Here is a 15,131-nt window from a genome sequence, read left to right as displayed (position 1 = left end):
TCAATTAAGAAAGGGTAGTACTTTTAAAATTATATAAAGGTTTGGAAGACATACGTACAATATGGCAGCTTTTTTTTACTCTTTCTTACGTAGAATTATTTTTTGCATGGCTCTGCAGATCTATAAATGTTTAAAGATGGTGGTATTTTAAAAAATCAACTTGTGAAAATTACAAATCTAAAGTTCAAAATATTCTTTTATAGAAATGTTAAATATCTGGGGAGATGTGCCTAATTCTATGTGATTAAAATATATGATACTCAAAAGCTAGAGAGAGTGCACAAATGAGAGTTATTGTTCTTGGGAGAGCTCTTTACTGTGTGGAGGCAGATTCTACATTATGTCGGACGAAAACATACCACACGTGCAAGCAAAGTTTTTTACAAAACAATCACAGTAAGACTTTATATCCTTTGTATATATGGGAATCATTTGTTTTCTTTAGTTTTACTGTCGTTATTTGTTTCCCAACAAAATAAACGCATCTGGGATAAGCAATAGACATTCCCATGGGGGATTTTGCGCGTTATAAATTCGCGACATTTTGTCGTGAAAATAAATGTTTATCCCATTTTTTTAAATTTATAATATTGATATCACTTATTGGTACAGCTTAAGGATAAATAACACAAACAAATATTTTCCTTCCCAAATTTTGCTTAAATGGGTGCCTCTCTCACTATAAAGAAATGATATAACTATCTGTTTAGTTAAACCAGTAAACAACATTATGTTTGACCAAGACACATAATTTGGTGAAAAATGGGAAAATATACAACTTTCAGTTCAATGATTTTTTTTTGTTAAGTTTTAGAAATATATGAGTTTCTGGGAAACATTTTTAAGATTCTATATTTACATTTTACACAATTAGAATTTCCTAATTAGACATGACATTGAAAGAATTACATGTATTGAAAATTTGCAATGCTTTAATTACTTTTTTATTTTATTTATTTATTTGGTGTGGGAGATAAGAAAATTTGTGGAATATATATGTCATTCTGTTCCCTATTAATAAGTAGAAATGGTTAATTTTTATCACACACACAAAACAATTTGAATTTAATTTTTTTTAAGATCATCAGTTACATGGCTACCCGCTATCCCAAACAAAAATTAAAATTGTTATAGTCACGATGGACTGCAGTCTTGTCAGTGCTATGTGGGTATTACCATGTCATAACAAAGAAATACAACGTACAGTATCACTTTTGGGAGGGGGAGGGGAGGGAGAAGAAATTAGGGGAGGGGAGGGAGAAGAAATTCGGTGTACTTGACATGAGACTTAGTTGCTTCATCTTAATTATTTTCATCTTATTTTAAACTATGAACTTTACATTCTTTTTATTATAAGCAGACTTAGCAGCTATGCTTTGTAGTTTTCTACTTTCGTTTTTAAAAAACGATCTACATGGATTCCAATTTTATTATTTGTTTATCATATCATTGCATTTAATTTTTGTTTTTAATAAAATGATATTTAATTAACACCTAAATCTATGTGTTCCACCTTGCAAACCCCTTCTGACTGTAAAGTTAATACCCTAACTGCTCCAGGCTAGATAAGTTACTGTACCTGAACAGCTGTGTGTGTTCAAGCGAGAAGTAATTTACACCTCTGCATGTGTTAAAAAATCAAGGAGACTATAATTTGTGTGCATTGAATAAACAAGTCTGACATTCTTATCCCGATTGACAAAATAAGGCGTTAGGGAAATTATGAAAATCGGAAATTTTAGGGTGAATATTTTCAAATCAGGATTTTAGGGCAATTTTGCTCTCCCGATCTGGAAAGCAGGGTCAAAGGGTAACATCGGGAGGATCCCGCCTAAATCAGGAAAGTTGGCATGTAGTGCAATAGATGAATTTGCCCAATACAAAAGTTAGGTCTCTTAGCCATGATATTTAACTGTTTAAATTATTTCATATACATGTATATTATTATATGTTTGCAAAGTGCAAACTAGAATTCAGACTCCCTATAATTAAGTTATATCAATATGATAGACAATTCGTTGAAAGCAAAAGTGATCAAAGTAAAAATTTTAGTACATTCACCTGTATATGAAGTTAAATAAACTAACTAATTATTTATTCTCTCGAAAATATGTGATTTCTCCGTCAATTCTACATGTATGTCATTCTGTGCAATTGCAATCTGATTAAAATCAGATCTTTGTTACGCTCCGAAATGACCATCAGAATTTCAGAGCGTAACAAAGATCTGATTTTAATCAGATTGGAGCAATTGGTTTGTACTTTTGACTTTGTTAAGGTTTAAAAATTGGCCATATACAGGATATTAAAAATACATAAGGTAAGAAACAAAAATTATAAACAAACGGGGGTTCCCCACTTCGAGGCTTATTTCCTAGGTACATATTGTACTAAGTTAAACAGTGTTACCTGTCATATTTTTGTAACCATTCTATCGGGGAGATGTTCTTCTACTCATCTCTTTAACCTGAACCTCATCTTTAGTGTTTTATATGCTGTAATGAGACGATTTATTAGATGGGCATGTAAACTTTTCTCTATTGACAGCCTTGGAGGAGGATTTGGCGTTATTACTTCATTTTGCTTTATCTGATTAGTCAAATTAATTATACCCCCCGCAAACGAAGTTTAGGGGGGGTATATTGGAATCAGCATGTCCGTCTGTCTGTCCGTCTGTCTGTAGACGAGATTTTGTCCGGACCATTTCTTGGAAACTGTTGGAAGGATTTGTCTGAAAATTTGTACACTTATTCACCATATGAAGGTGTGCACCTGGTATTTTCATTATGATTGGATAATTATTTTGCATTTTACAGGTGTTTTTTTTCATTTTTATTATGTGGTTTTGTCTGGATCTGTTCCCAGAGACTATTGCGTAGATTTGTATGAAAATTTGTACACTTATTATTTACCATGTGAAGATGTGCACCTGGTATTTTCAACATTATTTGATAATTTTTCTGCATTTTACAGGTGTTTTTTTTCTTAATTTCATTTATTGACTTAGTCATTTCGGGTTCATGTCTAAGGTTTGAGACATAGAATCTAGAACATCTGTACAAAAATGTGAACTACAGCTTAAAACTACTCATTTAATAGAACTAAAATAAAAACAACAAAGTATTAAAAACAGTTTTTACATTACACAGCAGATAGTGTAAATCGATTTGTCCCTTGGGAGTAATGAGTGGACATGCATCCAGTTAAAGATTAATTAATGAGTTCAGTGTGGGAAGCTGTATCTCTGATCAAGCAGGTGTTATCTATATCTCAGAGGAATTGGGCAGAAAGAAATAAAGATCTCTGTTGTCTAAGTCTCTTAATTGTAATTTATGTCAGTCAAAATACATAGTTACTAAAACCAGCCTTTTATTTTTAAAATGAGTTTGATATAAAGGTATTAAAATCAATTTGATTTTCTATAATTAATTATGATATTTTTTTTTTCAACAATCAATTTGCAGAGTGTCATGTCTCACAAAGATGGCAGATAGTTGCAAACTATTTTTTCAATGTAATAAAAAACACTGTAATTATTAGTATTGATGTTTTATTAGGCTGCACCTTAGTTTCATTCATTAAATAAAGTGCCCCACCACAGCATGATACGCCCATCAAATATTGTTAAATTATCATAAACAGTATAGATTCATTTGTTTGAATGACATCTTAGCGAGACAAGGCAGTCTGCAATTTGTTGTAAAGATATAAAAATTCAAATAAAAAATGTACAATAAATAATTAGTTTGAATTATATTATACAATATCATATAAGTTTTAATTATTATATACAATATCAAATTAGTTTTAATTACATCAAATTTATCTTGAAAGTAAGACTAGCCAACAAGAACAATTCAATACAACACAAGCAATTAATTAAGAGACTGATTCCTTTTGCCCAATTCCCAAGAGATGTAGATAACACCTGCTTGATCAGAGATGCTCTACCAGTTATCTCCTCACACTAAACTCATTAATTTCTCTCTAATTTGACATGCAATTTTCTGCTATCAAAATTTTCCTTGACCAGTGCCTGATCATTACACCCATGGGAGAGGTGGAATTTTTGTTGTTACAGATTGCTGTAAAGAACATAATGAAAAAAATAAGACTAGTATTTTCTTGATTTAACACTTTTTTAATAAAGATACTGCAATACTCTGACATCTTTTGGGATTGTGTAATTTAAAAGTTAAAAAACATAGTTTTTTGATTCTAAGTCTAATGGTTTTCTAGTTATGATATTTCCATATTTGGCCATAGCATCTTTATTAAAGGTCAGAGCGACCTGGTTTTAATGTGCGACACACTTTCTACCCTAGATGTATCAGCTGAAAAAGTTTGATAATTCTAGGCCTAATAGTATTAAAGTTATGAGCCGGACATGAAAAAGCTAAGGGACGGACGAACATGAATGCTATAACATAATACGTCCCGTCGTAAGACGGACGTATAAAAATATATAATGAGTAATTAAATTTTCACTGTAAATGTTTAAGGAAATTGTGAACACCTCTCACATCTAGAAAACATTAGTGATTTGGTACTTTCTCTGAAAAACCCAGCGGGGGGTATTTGTCCCTTTTGGACAGTTCTAGTTTAAACTGTATTCCGTCGACCAATCAGATGAATCAAAACGATTTTAATCTATATGTACATGCACATATTTTGATTCGTACATGTATTACTGTTTATAATTAGATACTCGGTACCTGACACACCATACTCAGTACCAGCAACTGTAGGTACCACAGAGCTCAGTGCACTCATCAACCAAATCTTAAAAGGTAAAGTATCTATTTCATAAATTTCAAAGGGAAATTTCTGTTCTGTGTGATATTGAAATATTTGGACTTTAAAATGTTTAAAGTAATATGAATTGCAACTTTGATGCCAGAAATTTTTGTTGCAATATTGTAATTACTCAGTAACTTAAAAAACTATTTATTATGAATTTAATAAACCTTTTGAGAAAATAAGTTTTCAATGAACAGAAAATATGTAAAAACATACACAAAATGCAGAGATAAACCGAGGTATGTTTTTAATTATAGTAGATTAATGTGGTAGAGTGATAATTTTTGCTTATTCTAGCTTCTAAATTGTGATTGTCAAAAACATAAATACCAGTACAGGAAAAGAAACATTATTGTTATACATAAAAGTTTAGAAGTCTTTCAATGATCATGACTGTGTTACTGTAGATTCCTAAATATACATGAGGAGTCAGTTATCGTAATTTTGTGAGAATCACCAGTCGCTGAAATAAAATTACTCTTTCATTCGTATGATGATGATATCCATGTAAAATCTTTTGATCCACTGTCCTTTCACAAATTATTGTTCTCACTATTTGACATCTGAGAGCCATTTTGCTATATTAAGTACTGGCTCTGGGGGCCAGAAAACTTAGACGAGCTCACTTTGATCTAAGCCTCACTTTTCCACTATATATTCCTTTTGTAAAAGTGAGACTGAGGTAAAAAGTGAGCTCGTTTAAGTTTTATGGCACCAGAGCTTGGTGTAAAATAAGGAATGGACAGTATTAGACAGCTTCAAAAGTATGTGCTATATTTTAAATGACATTACAACATGAGCAGTCCTTTGACTTGTTTTATGAGCAGGCAATGATGATTCTGTGGAGACGTCAGTTGATTTTGATTTCCTGTTGGATGGAGAGTTCCTCAGAGTGCCGCTAGACAAACATTTAGAGAAAAAAGGAGTCTCTTCAGTAAGCCATTAAATTCCAATAGAATTGTGACAGCCAGTGTAAGACTAATGAACATTTGTGGGCAGTATTTGAGGTTTCCATGGAGCTTTAATGAAATATATATATGGAGATAACGAACAGTATTAAGCTCAAAATTAAACAATACAAAATAGGAGCAGAGCAAACACGGACCTCCAAAACATCAGAGGTGGGATCAGATGCCATGGAGGAAAGAGCATCCCCTGCCAACCGGTCACACCTGTGGTGTGCTCCTTGTCATGATCAGGAAATAATGGAAAAATCCAGTGAGTAAATAATGGCCTAACAATTAGTATGAAAAAAAAACCCATCGTTGACCACTGCCTCTTTTTTCTTGGGAGCTTGTTGTGGATTTAGTTGTGACTTCCAAATGTTTTAATACAGTTGTGAGATAAATTGTGTTTTTGATTGGTGATTTAGATATTAAGAAATGCATATCTATATTCCCATCAAGTTGGTAATTTTCCCAATTTTAATGGCCCAAGCCCCAGTAGCAAAAAATGGTTTGAGAGCCCTTCCCTGTGTAATGCCTGGTAACGGTTTGTCATGTATATGTTGGTTGTTTTAAACTAATCAGCTGCAAAGAGCGTGTGAATGAAAGTGATAGAATAGAGTGAAAGATTTAGCTCAGGATCTTAGATGAATGAGAAACTTAGCAGCTTTATGAAAATTGTACTAACAATCATCAGAATTAGATTTGTAAAGATTTTTGCTTTAAATTTCAGGAAGATTTAATTGAGATAGAGTTTGTAGAAAGACAGCCAGCCCCACAACCGGAGGATTCCCTCCTCCACGATGACTGGGTCAGCTGTGTACAGGGATGTCAAGAGTGGTCAGTATACAGAAAACAGTAACAGCCACAGAGGAGAGATAATCACAACATTTCAAAGCCTTCAGTTTAGAATTTATTCTTCTCCGAAGTAAATCTTTTGTAAATATGCTGCTTGATTAATAATCATGCAGTGTCAAAAACACATGCGCTTGTTGGGAAAAAAAATTTCAGAGAATGTTGCACTATTGAGCTTGAGTTATCGACAGAATAACAAAAGAAGTGTTCTGTTTTTATTTTTCAGCATACTATCGGGTTGCTATGACAACACAGTGAGGCTTTGGTCCACAACAGGTGCCCCACTCCTGACAATACCTGGTCATACTGCTCCAGTCAAGTGTGTCACATGGCTAAGTGGAGGTAGGTCATTCTGCTCCAGTCAAGTATGTCACATGGCTTAGTGGAGGTAGGTCATTGTGCTCTAGTCAAGTGTGTCACATGGCTAAGTGGAGGTAGGTCATTCTGCTCCAGTCAAGTGTGTCACATTGCTTAGTGGAGGTAGGTCATTCTGCTCCAGTTAAGTTGCCACACGATTAAGTGTTGGTAGGTCATTCTGCTCCAGTCATGTGTGTCACATGGCTAAGTGGAGGTAGGTCATTCTGCTTCAGTCAAGTGTGTCACATGGCTAAGTGGAGGTAGGTCATTCTGCTCCAGTCAAGTGTGTCACATGGCTTAGTGGAGGTAGGTCATTCTGCTCCAGTCAAGTGTGTTACATGGCTTAGTGTTGGTAGGTCATTCTGCTCCAGTCTAGTGTGTCGCTTGCCTTAGTGGAGGTAGGCCATTCTGCTCCAGTCAAGTGTGCCACATGGCTTAGTGGAGGTAGGTCATTTTGCTCCAGTCAAGTGTGTCACATGGCTTAGTGGAGGTAGGCCATTCTGCTTCAGTCAAGTGTGTCACATGGCTTACTGGAGGTAGGTCATTCTGCTCCAGTCAAGTGTGTCACATGGCTTAGTGGAGGTAGGTCATTCTGCTCCAGTCAAGTGTGTCACATGGCTTAGTGGAGGTAGGCCATTCTGCTTCAGTCAAGTGTGCCACATGGCTTAGTGGAGGTAGGTCATTCTGCTCCAGTCAAGTGTGTTACATGGCTTAGTGGAGGTAGGTCATTCTGCTCCAGTCAAGTGTGTCACATGGCTTAGTGGAGGTAGGTCATTTTGCTCCAGTCAAGTGTGTCACATGGCTTAGTGGAGGTAGGTCATTCTGCTCCAGTCAAGTGTGTCACATGCCTTAGTGGAGGTAGGCCATTCTGCTCCAGTCAAGTGTGTCACATGGCTTAGTGGAGGTAGGTCATTCTGCTCCAGTCTAGTGTGTCGCTTGCCTTAGTGGAGGTAGGTCATTCTGCTCCAGTCAAGTGTGTCACTTGGCTTAGTATAGGTAGATCATTCTGCTCCAGTCAAGTGTGTTACATGGCTTAGTGGAGGTAGGTCATTCTGCTCCAGTCAAGTGTGTCACATGGCTTAGTGGAGGTAGATCATTCTGCTCCAGTCAAGTGTGTTACATGGCTAAGTGGAGGTAGGTCATTCTGCTCCAGTCAAGTGTGTCACATGGCTTAGTGGAGGTAGGCCATTCTGCTCCAGTCAAGTGTGTCACATGGCTTAGTGGAGGTAGGTCATTCTGCTCCAGTCTAGTGTGTCGCTTGCCTTAGTGGAGGTAGGTCATTCTGCTCCAGTCAAGTGTGTCACTTGGCTTAGTATAGGTAGATCATTCTGCTCCAGTCAAGTGTGTTACATGGCTTAGTGGAGGTAGGTCATTCTGCTCCAGTCAAGTGTGTCACATGGCTTAGTGGAGGTAGATCATTCTGCTCCAGTCAAGTGTGTTACATGGCTAAGTGGAGGTAGGTCATTCTGCTCCAGTCAAGTGTGTCACATGGCTTAGTGGAGGTAGGTCATTCTGCTCCAGTCAAGTGTGTCACATGGCTTAGTGGAGGTAGGTCATTCTGCTCCAGTCTAGTGTGTCGCTTGCCTTAGTGGAGGTAGGTCATTCTGCTCCAGTCAAGTGTGTCACATGGCTTAGTGGAGGTAGGTAATTTTGCTCCAATCTAGTGTGTTACATAACTTCAAAGTGGAAGTAGGTCATTCTGCTCCAGTCAAGTGTGTCACATGATTATAGTACATATATCTTTTCTGCGTGAACTTTCAGCGTCTTTCAAATAGTGGTTGCCAGATTAGCTCATCTATACTGAAATTTACACAGCTTTATATTCACGGGTGAAATACACATGAGAAAAAAATAGTTCAGAGATCAGCGAGTGACGCAAGGAACCAATTACATTGTTTCTTGCGTAAAGAGGTGTGCTTATGTCATCTCAGTGTTTGTTAACAACAAACTAAAGTTGCTAATGTTATTTATTTCTTAACCAATGAGAATCTAGGTCACCATTTGATAGACACTAATTATGTATCGCCGAGATTGTCATGCCTTACTGAAAGTTCAAGCAGAAAAGAGATTTGTACTAAAGTGGAAGTAGGTCATTCTGTTCAAGTCAAATGTGTCACAGTTCTACATGTAATTGGAGGGTGGTCATTCAGCTCCAGTCAAGTGTGTCGCAGGATTTGCTCCAGCCAAGTGTGTCATATGTCTAAGTGGAGGTAGATCATTCTGCTCTAGTCAGGTGCATTATATTAATGTAAATAACCCCAAAGCATGAATTTCCATGTTTACAGTAAATATTATTATGTGTGTTGATCAGATGAAAGACAAACATGTACCATTCATCTCTGGGTCAAATGACCAGAGTCTTCTAATATGGGACTGTATACTCACGTTTATTGTACATTTCAATATAGTCAAACCTCTTTATCTGGAACTTGATGGGAATAAAATAAAACTTCAAGATATCTGAGGATTCGAAATACAAGGTTCAAAAACTTAAAGAAAAAGTGGTAACGTTGGACTGTCAACCATTTTCAACATATCCCTGGTATTTGAGATATTGATGTTTGAGATAACGAAGTTAAACTGTATATTTGTTTATCAGATGATGGACCCACCTGTCGTTTCATCTCGGGGTCACATGACCAGACTCTATTAATATGGGAGTGGAATAAACAGGAAAATTCTGTGGAGTGTGTACATGCGTGCCGTGGCCACGCTCGCAGTGTAGATTGCGTAGCAGTCAATGAAGAAAAAGATAAGGTGAGATCTAGAACTGATTATACAGTAAAACCCACTTATAATGAAAACACTTATAAGGATATGACACTTATAGCAAAGTGAATTTGATTCCATGTGGTTTTAAAATATATTGTGAACCTAACTGAGTGTTATAATGAATTACGCTTACAACAAAGCAAAATTATCCATCCATTATAAGTGTGATTTATTGTATATTTTAATTGTAGAAAAAGTTCTTTCATGGACAGTAAATATTATGTACATTTCTGTGGTAAATGAAATAGATGTATCCAGTCTACTTTTAGGGTTTTATTCTGTATTTGTTCATAAACACATGCATTCATTCTTCATTTCCTATGTTTTTATACATGTTCAAGTTAATGCTCACTGTGGGTGATAAATTGTATAGGTGTTGACTTATCTTTAATGAACATGTAAGCTTTTGTAGAATTGTTAGTAAATATACAATGTATATCTCTTAAAAAAAAAAAAGATCTCCAGACTCAGCATTGTTGACATATTGATTTTCATTTTCAGTTTGTCAGTGGATCTTGGGACAACATGTTAAAACTCTGGTCAGCAGGTAAATCAACCTACTTTTATTAAGGATTTAAATTTTGCATTGTCTATTTAATGTAGGGTTGTCAATGATGAAACTTTCAGTTTAGATACAATTATATTACAGTGTATTATTTATAAAACTGTCAATGCTTTACATACATGAATGTTTTCCATTATATCTTTAATTTATCATTCATTTCTTTGTACACAGTTTCAGTCAGTGATTATTTTTGCGTATTTTTCATACAACAGCTTTAGTGACTGATTATTTATTATTGTGATTTTTTAAGTACACAGCTTTTGGGAATGAATATTCATTATTGTGTATTTTTTTCCTACACAGCCCCTGTAGCAGAGGGAGACAAGGAGGAGGAGGAGGAAACGGAGACCGCAACAAAAAAACAAAAACTCACCAAAAAAGTCCAAACAAGGGTAAGTCAGATAAATCCTGAATCCAAACAAGGGTAAGTCAGAAAAATCCTCAATCCAAATAAGGGTAAGTCAGAAAAATCCTCAATCCAAATAAGGGTATATCAAATAAATCCTCAATCCAAACAAGGGTATGTCAAATAAATCATCAATCCAAACAAGGGTAAGTCAAATAAATCCTCAGTACAAACAAGGGTAAGTCAGATAAATCCTCAATCCAAACAAGGGTAAGTCAGAAAAATCATCAATCCAAACAGGGCTATGTCAGATAAATCCTCAATACAAACTAGGGTAAGTCAGATAAATCCTCAATCCAAACAAGGGAAAGTCAGATAAATCCTCAATCCAAACAGGGCTATGTCAGATAAATCCTCAATCCAAACAAGGGTAAGTCAGATAAATCATCAATATAAACAAGGGTAAGTCAGAAAAATCCTCAATCCAAATAAGGGTATATCAAATAAATCCTCAATCCAAACAAGGGTATGTCAGTCAGATAAATCCTCAATCCAAACAAGGGTTAGTCAGATAAATCCTCAAATCAAACAAGGGTAAATCAGAAAAATCCTCAATCCAAACAAGGGTAAGTCAGATAAATCCTCAATCCAAACAAGGGTAAGTCAGATAAATCCTCAAATCAAACAAGGGTAAGTCAGATAAATCCTCAATACAAACAAGGGTAAGTCAAATAAATCCTCAATACAAACAAGGGTACATGTAAGTCAGATAAATCCTCAAATCAAACAAGGGTAAGTCAGATAAATCCTCAAATCAAATAAGGGTAAGTCAAATAAATTCTCAATGCAAACAAGGGTAAGTCTGATAAATCCTTAATCCAAACAAAGGTAAGTCAGATAAATCCTCAATCCAAACAAAGGTAAATCAGATAAATCTTCAATCTATACAGGGGTGGTTGTGAAAATAGATTAAACCTTGACATCAAGTCATGCTGAAGCCATAGCAATGGACTTCAAAGGACATTAGGTGATTACCTGATTCAGATTGACAAAAGTTGAACTTACGAAGGATGTGCAATTTTATTGGTATTTCCTTATTTTTGATTGTGTGATACGTATCGTGATATGGAGACTAAAATATCGGTATTTAGGTACATAATTATAAAATCCAGAAATTATTCATTTATTTTTTCAAACTTTCAAATTTCAATTACAGGATGTGTTAAAAAATGTTGTAAACGGTGAAAGAACAGCATCCTAATATCCAAACATACTTTTATTATGTAAATAAAAAAATTAAGTTATGTTTTTCTAGCATATTTTTAGGAAAAATAATGAATATTTAAATCATTGTAAAAATTGCTTGTAAAAATTTCAGATATTATTGTGATATTTTTGGGAAAAATAGTGATATATCATGATGCGGAATTGCGATACCCGACCCTAAAGCCTACTGAAATCAATAAAATTTGTTTGCTGTAACAATTATGTTTAATTTTATGTAATAAGACAATTATGTATGTGATTCCTGTGAAAATTTTGTTACCAAATTTTTATAATGGAATTTAAAGTAGCAGTATATCATAAAAAGATAATAAAGTAAAAATGGATAGGGGTCTCTATTAACGATATGTGTGAAGGGGAACAAATGGTCTTTAAAAAAAAAAAAAACAGGAAAATTATACTTTATTTTCAGAATTTATCATATGCTGCTGAAAATAATCCATGTAATTTCTTATAACTTCAGTACAAGAAATATGATTTACAGGTACCCATTCTGACTCTTTCTGGTCACAAAGAGGGAATATCCTCCACAGAGTGGTTAAGTAGGTCAGAAGTTTGCACAGCATCATGGGATCACACACTGAGGCTATGGGACATGGAAAAAGCAACACAAACCTCACTAATAGTAATAAAAGGACTGAATATACTGAAACACTATAAGGACTTTGATTTCAATCTGATTGTTAATTCACCTGTACTTTTCTAATGTTATCTTGCATAGTAAAGATGGCCATATAGGAAGCATGTCATTTGCTTTTTGAGCCATTCATACATTGGGAATCACTCTTTAAGAATAACATTGATCATATGTGTATAGTCCAAGCACTATTTCACATTTTAGGAAGTTTACTACTAGTGTGAGGAAAATGATATTTGGAATTTTGAAATATAGAAATTATTTTATGTATGTATGTATCAATAACTGTACATTGTGTAATGTGATCTTTTCAGCAAGGGAGCAAAGTAATTTTAGACCTGTCCTTCTCCCCTTTAAACAGACAGATTATCATTGCATCAGCAGACCGATATATCAGGCTCTGGGACCCCAGAGTGTCACGTAAGTTCACGGAGAGGTCAGAATGTGGAATTATATGTGTTAGGGGATTGATATCTGTCGAAATGTCCCTCATATTTATTAACATTGTATAAATGCAATGAAGATTTTTATTATAGATGTACAGTTGAGGATAAGATGTTATTTATTGATTCAAATATGAGTGAAGTTTATGTTTTCCACCTGAAAAGAAAATCATTCAAGTCATTCAAATGCATCTTAAATTTACTGTTTTATAGTTATACCTACATTCAGTACATTGTTTTACCATAAAAATAAAGTTACATTTTAAGAAATATGATCACCTGCACAAGGTCCTGACTGTTAATTGTCTACATCTCTTTCAACCTTACATTATTAATCATCTTTTGTAGATGGTACCATTATTAAGTGTACCTATACCTCACACAATGGCTGGGTATCAGGTGTTAGCTGGTCCCCAGTGAACCAGTTTCTTTTCATCTCAGGCTCATATGACTGTGTAATGAAATTATGGGACACAAGAAGGTATTCTCTCTCTCTCTATCTCTCTCCCAGATCTTGAATTTATTGTGTTTGCTATTTTATATCTTTCAAAGATATTTTATTTGCTTTTTCGTTATATTAATAGCTGTAGATGTATAGTGTTTCTTTCCATTTTGAACTCTAAAAATTAAGGTTTTTCATCCCTCTGATCAATTATGTAATTTTTTTTTTTTTTTTTGATGAATGAACAATTTCAGTATACCATATGGTGAAAAAATTTTCAGACAATATTATAAAGGAACAATCCTGTGAAATCAGTAGAGGTCAATGTTTATGGGCAAGCAAAATTTTACTTGTTCACGAGGACGTAATTTCGTGGGTTACTCATTTATAAGGTAGATTCAATGAATCAATATTCTTACGAAATAAATGTTTGTGTTGATGTAAATTCATGGATGACCCATGAAGTCCATGAACATTGGTCCGGCACGAGCAATGATTCCATGGTACTCATTAATGCTTATTAGAGTTACCTCTCTTATCAGAGGGTCAGTGAACCTTAAGTCAAAGAAATTGAAATAGAAGATTCTTTCATACTAAACGTATTTCCTACATAGCTTACCAGGATTTATTTTTTATAATGACAGCCCAAAGTCTCCATTGTACAACATGAGTGGCCATGAAGAGAAAATCCTTGCAGTTGATTGGTCAATCCCGAGCCTACTTCTGTCTGGTGCGGCTGATAATCATCTGAAGATTTTTCAGTACAGAGACATGCAGTCTTCTAAAGGGAAATAATATTAGCTGTTAACTAATGATGTATAGAAATGAGAAATATGTGTGTTAAAATAAAACTTCTTAATGTTATGCTTTGAATTGTTTAAAAAAGGATTTCTATAATAAAAATGAGAATTTAATTTTTTTAGTCCTTAACTTTGTGTTTGGATAGAAAGAAACAGTCAACAATGAGATTTGAACTTACAGACTGAGACTTGCATTTGTTTTTGTGTCAAATGTGTATTATTGATACTATAAATAAAGGATTATGAATTGGATTTAATGTGACCAAATACAATGTGACAACAACGTTCTATGAGTACCAACAATTTTGTGCTTGACCGTGGATTTCACCAACTTTTGAAAAACTTAAATCTGGCCATAAGTTTCAATGGTTGGTGCTAGAGCTTTCATATTTCATGTGTTTTCCTTGTGACAAGTTATTTCTTTGGGTACCAATAATTTTGTCCTTGACTTTGGAGTATGTTCTTTTTAAAACATTAACACTGGACATAAGTTTTGAATGGTTGGAGGTAGGGCGTTCATATTTCATACGTGTATTCCTTTTAACAAGACTTTCCATAAGGTTCCAACAATTTTGACCTTGACATTGGAGTTTGACCTGCTTTTGAAATATTTTAACCTTGACCATAACTTTTAAATGTTTGGTGCTAGGGTTTTAATATTTCATGTGTTTTCCTTTTGACAACTTTCACCCGGTACATGTACCAACAATTTCGACTTCTTGACCTTGACCTTGGAGTTTCACTTACTTTTGAAAAACTTTAACCATAAATTCTGAATGGTAAATGCAAGGGCTCTTATATTTCACATGTGTATTCCTCGTTACAAGACCTTTCGTTGGGTAATAACAATTTTGACCTTTAACTTGGAGTTTGACTTGCATTTGAG

General features: G+C 34.6%; 1 protein-coding gene across 1 annotated transcript; it reads left to right on the top strand.

Annotated features, from left to right (window-relative positions):
• The first annotated feature begins 320 nt into the window (after positions 1 to 320).
• On the top strand, positions 321 to 14,359 carry LOC133193824 (ribosome biogenesis protein WDR12 homolog). The gene is made up of 12 exons (XM_061329755.1): positions 321 to 396; positions 4,705 to 4,790; positions 5,628 to 5,734; positions 6,478 to 6,584; positions 6,826 to 6,941; positions 9,556 to 9,713; positions 10,230 to 10,275; positions 10,597 to 10,685; positions 12,408 to 12,548; positions 12,875 to 12,980; positions 13,352 to 13,484; positions 14,090 to 14,359. The coding sequence occupies exons 1-12, from the start codon at positions 341 to 343 to the stop codon at positions 14,238 to 14,240; spliced, it is 1,296 nt and encodes a 431-aa protein (XP_061185739.1). The 5' UTR covers positions 321 to 340; the 3' UTR covers positions 14,241 to 14,359.
• Positions 14,360 to 15,131: the final 772 nt, after the last annotated feature.

Source organism: Saccostrea echinata, unplaced genomic scaffold, assembly GCF_033153115.1.
Source record: "Saccostrea echinata isolate AGI-Se365-2 ecotype Australia unplaced genomic scaffold, CSIRO_AGI_Sech_v1 ptg000028l, whole genome shotgun sequence".
NCBI classification, from domain to species: Eukaryota; Metazoa; Mollusca; class Bivalvia; order Ostreida; family Ostreidae; genus Saccostrea; species Saccostrea echinata.
This window is presented reverse-complemented; position numbering and strand designations above follow the sequence as displayed.

Coding starts and splice junctions, on each gene's coding strand:
- LOC133193824 (XM_061329755.1), top strand. CDS start 341: ATGTCGGACGAAAACATACCACACGTGCAAGCAAAGTTTTTTACAAAA. Junction 6,942..9,555: donor TGTCACATGGCTAAGTGGAG/GTAGGTCATTCT, acceptor TTTGTTTATCAG/ATGATGGACCCACCTGTCGT. Junction 12,981..13,351: donor CTGGGACCCCAGAGTGTCAC/GTAAGTTCACGG, acceptor CATCTTTTGTAG/ATGGTACCATTATTAAGTGT.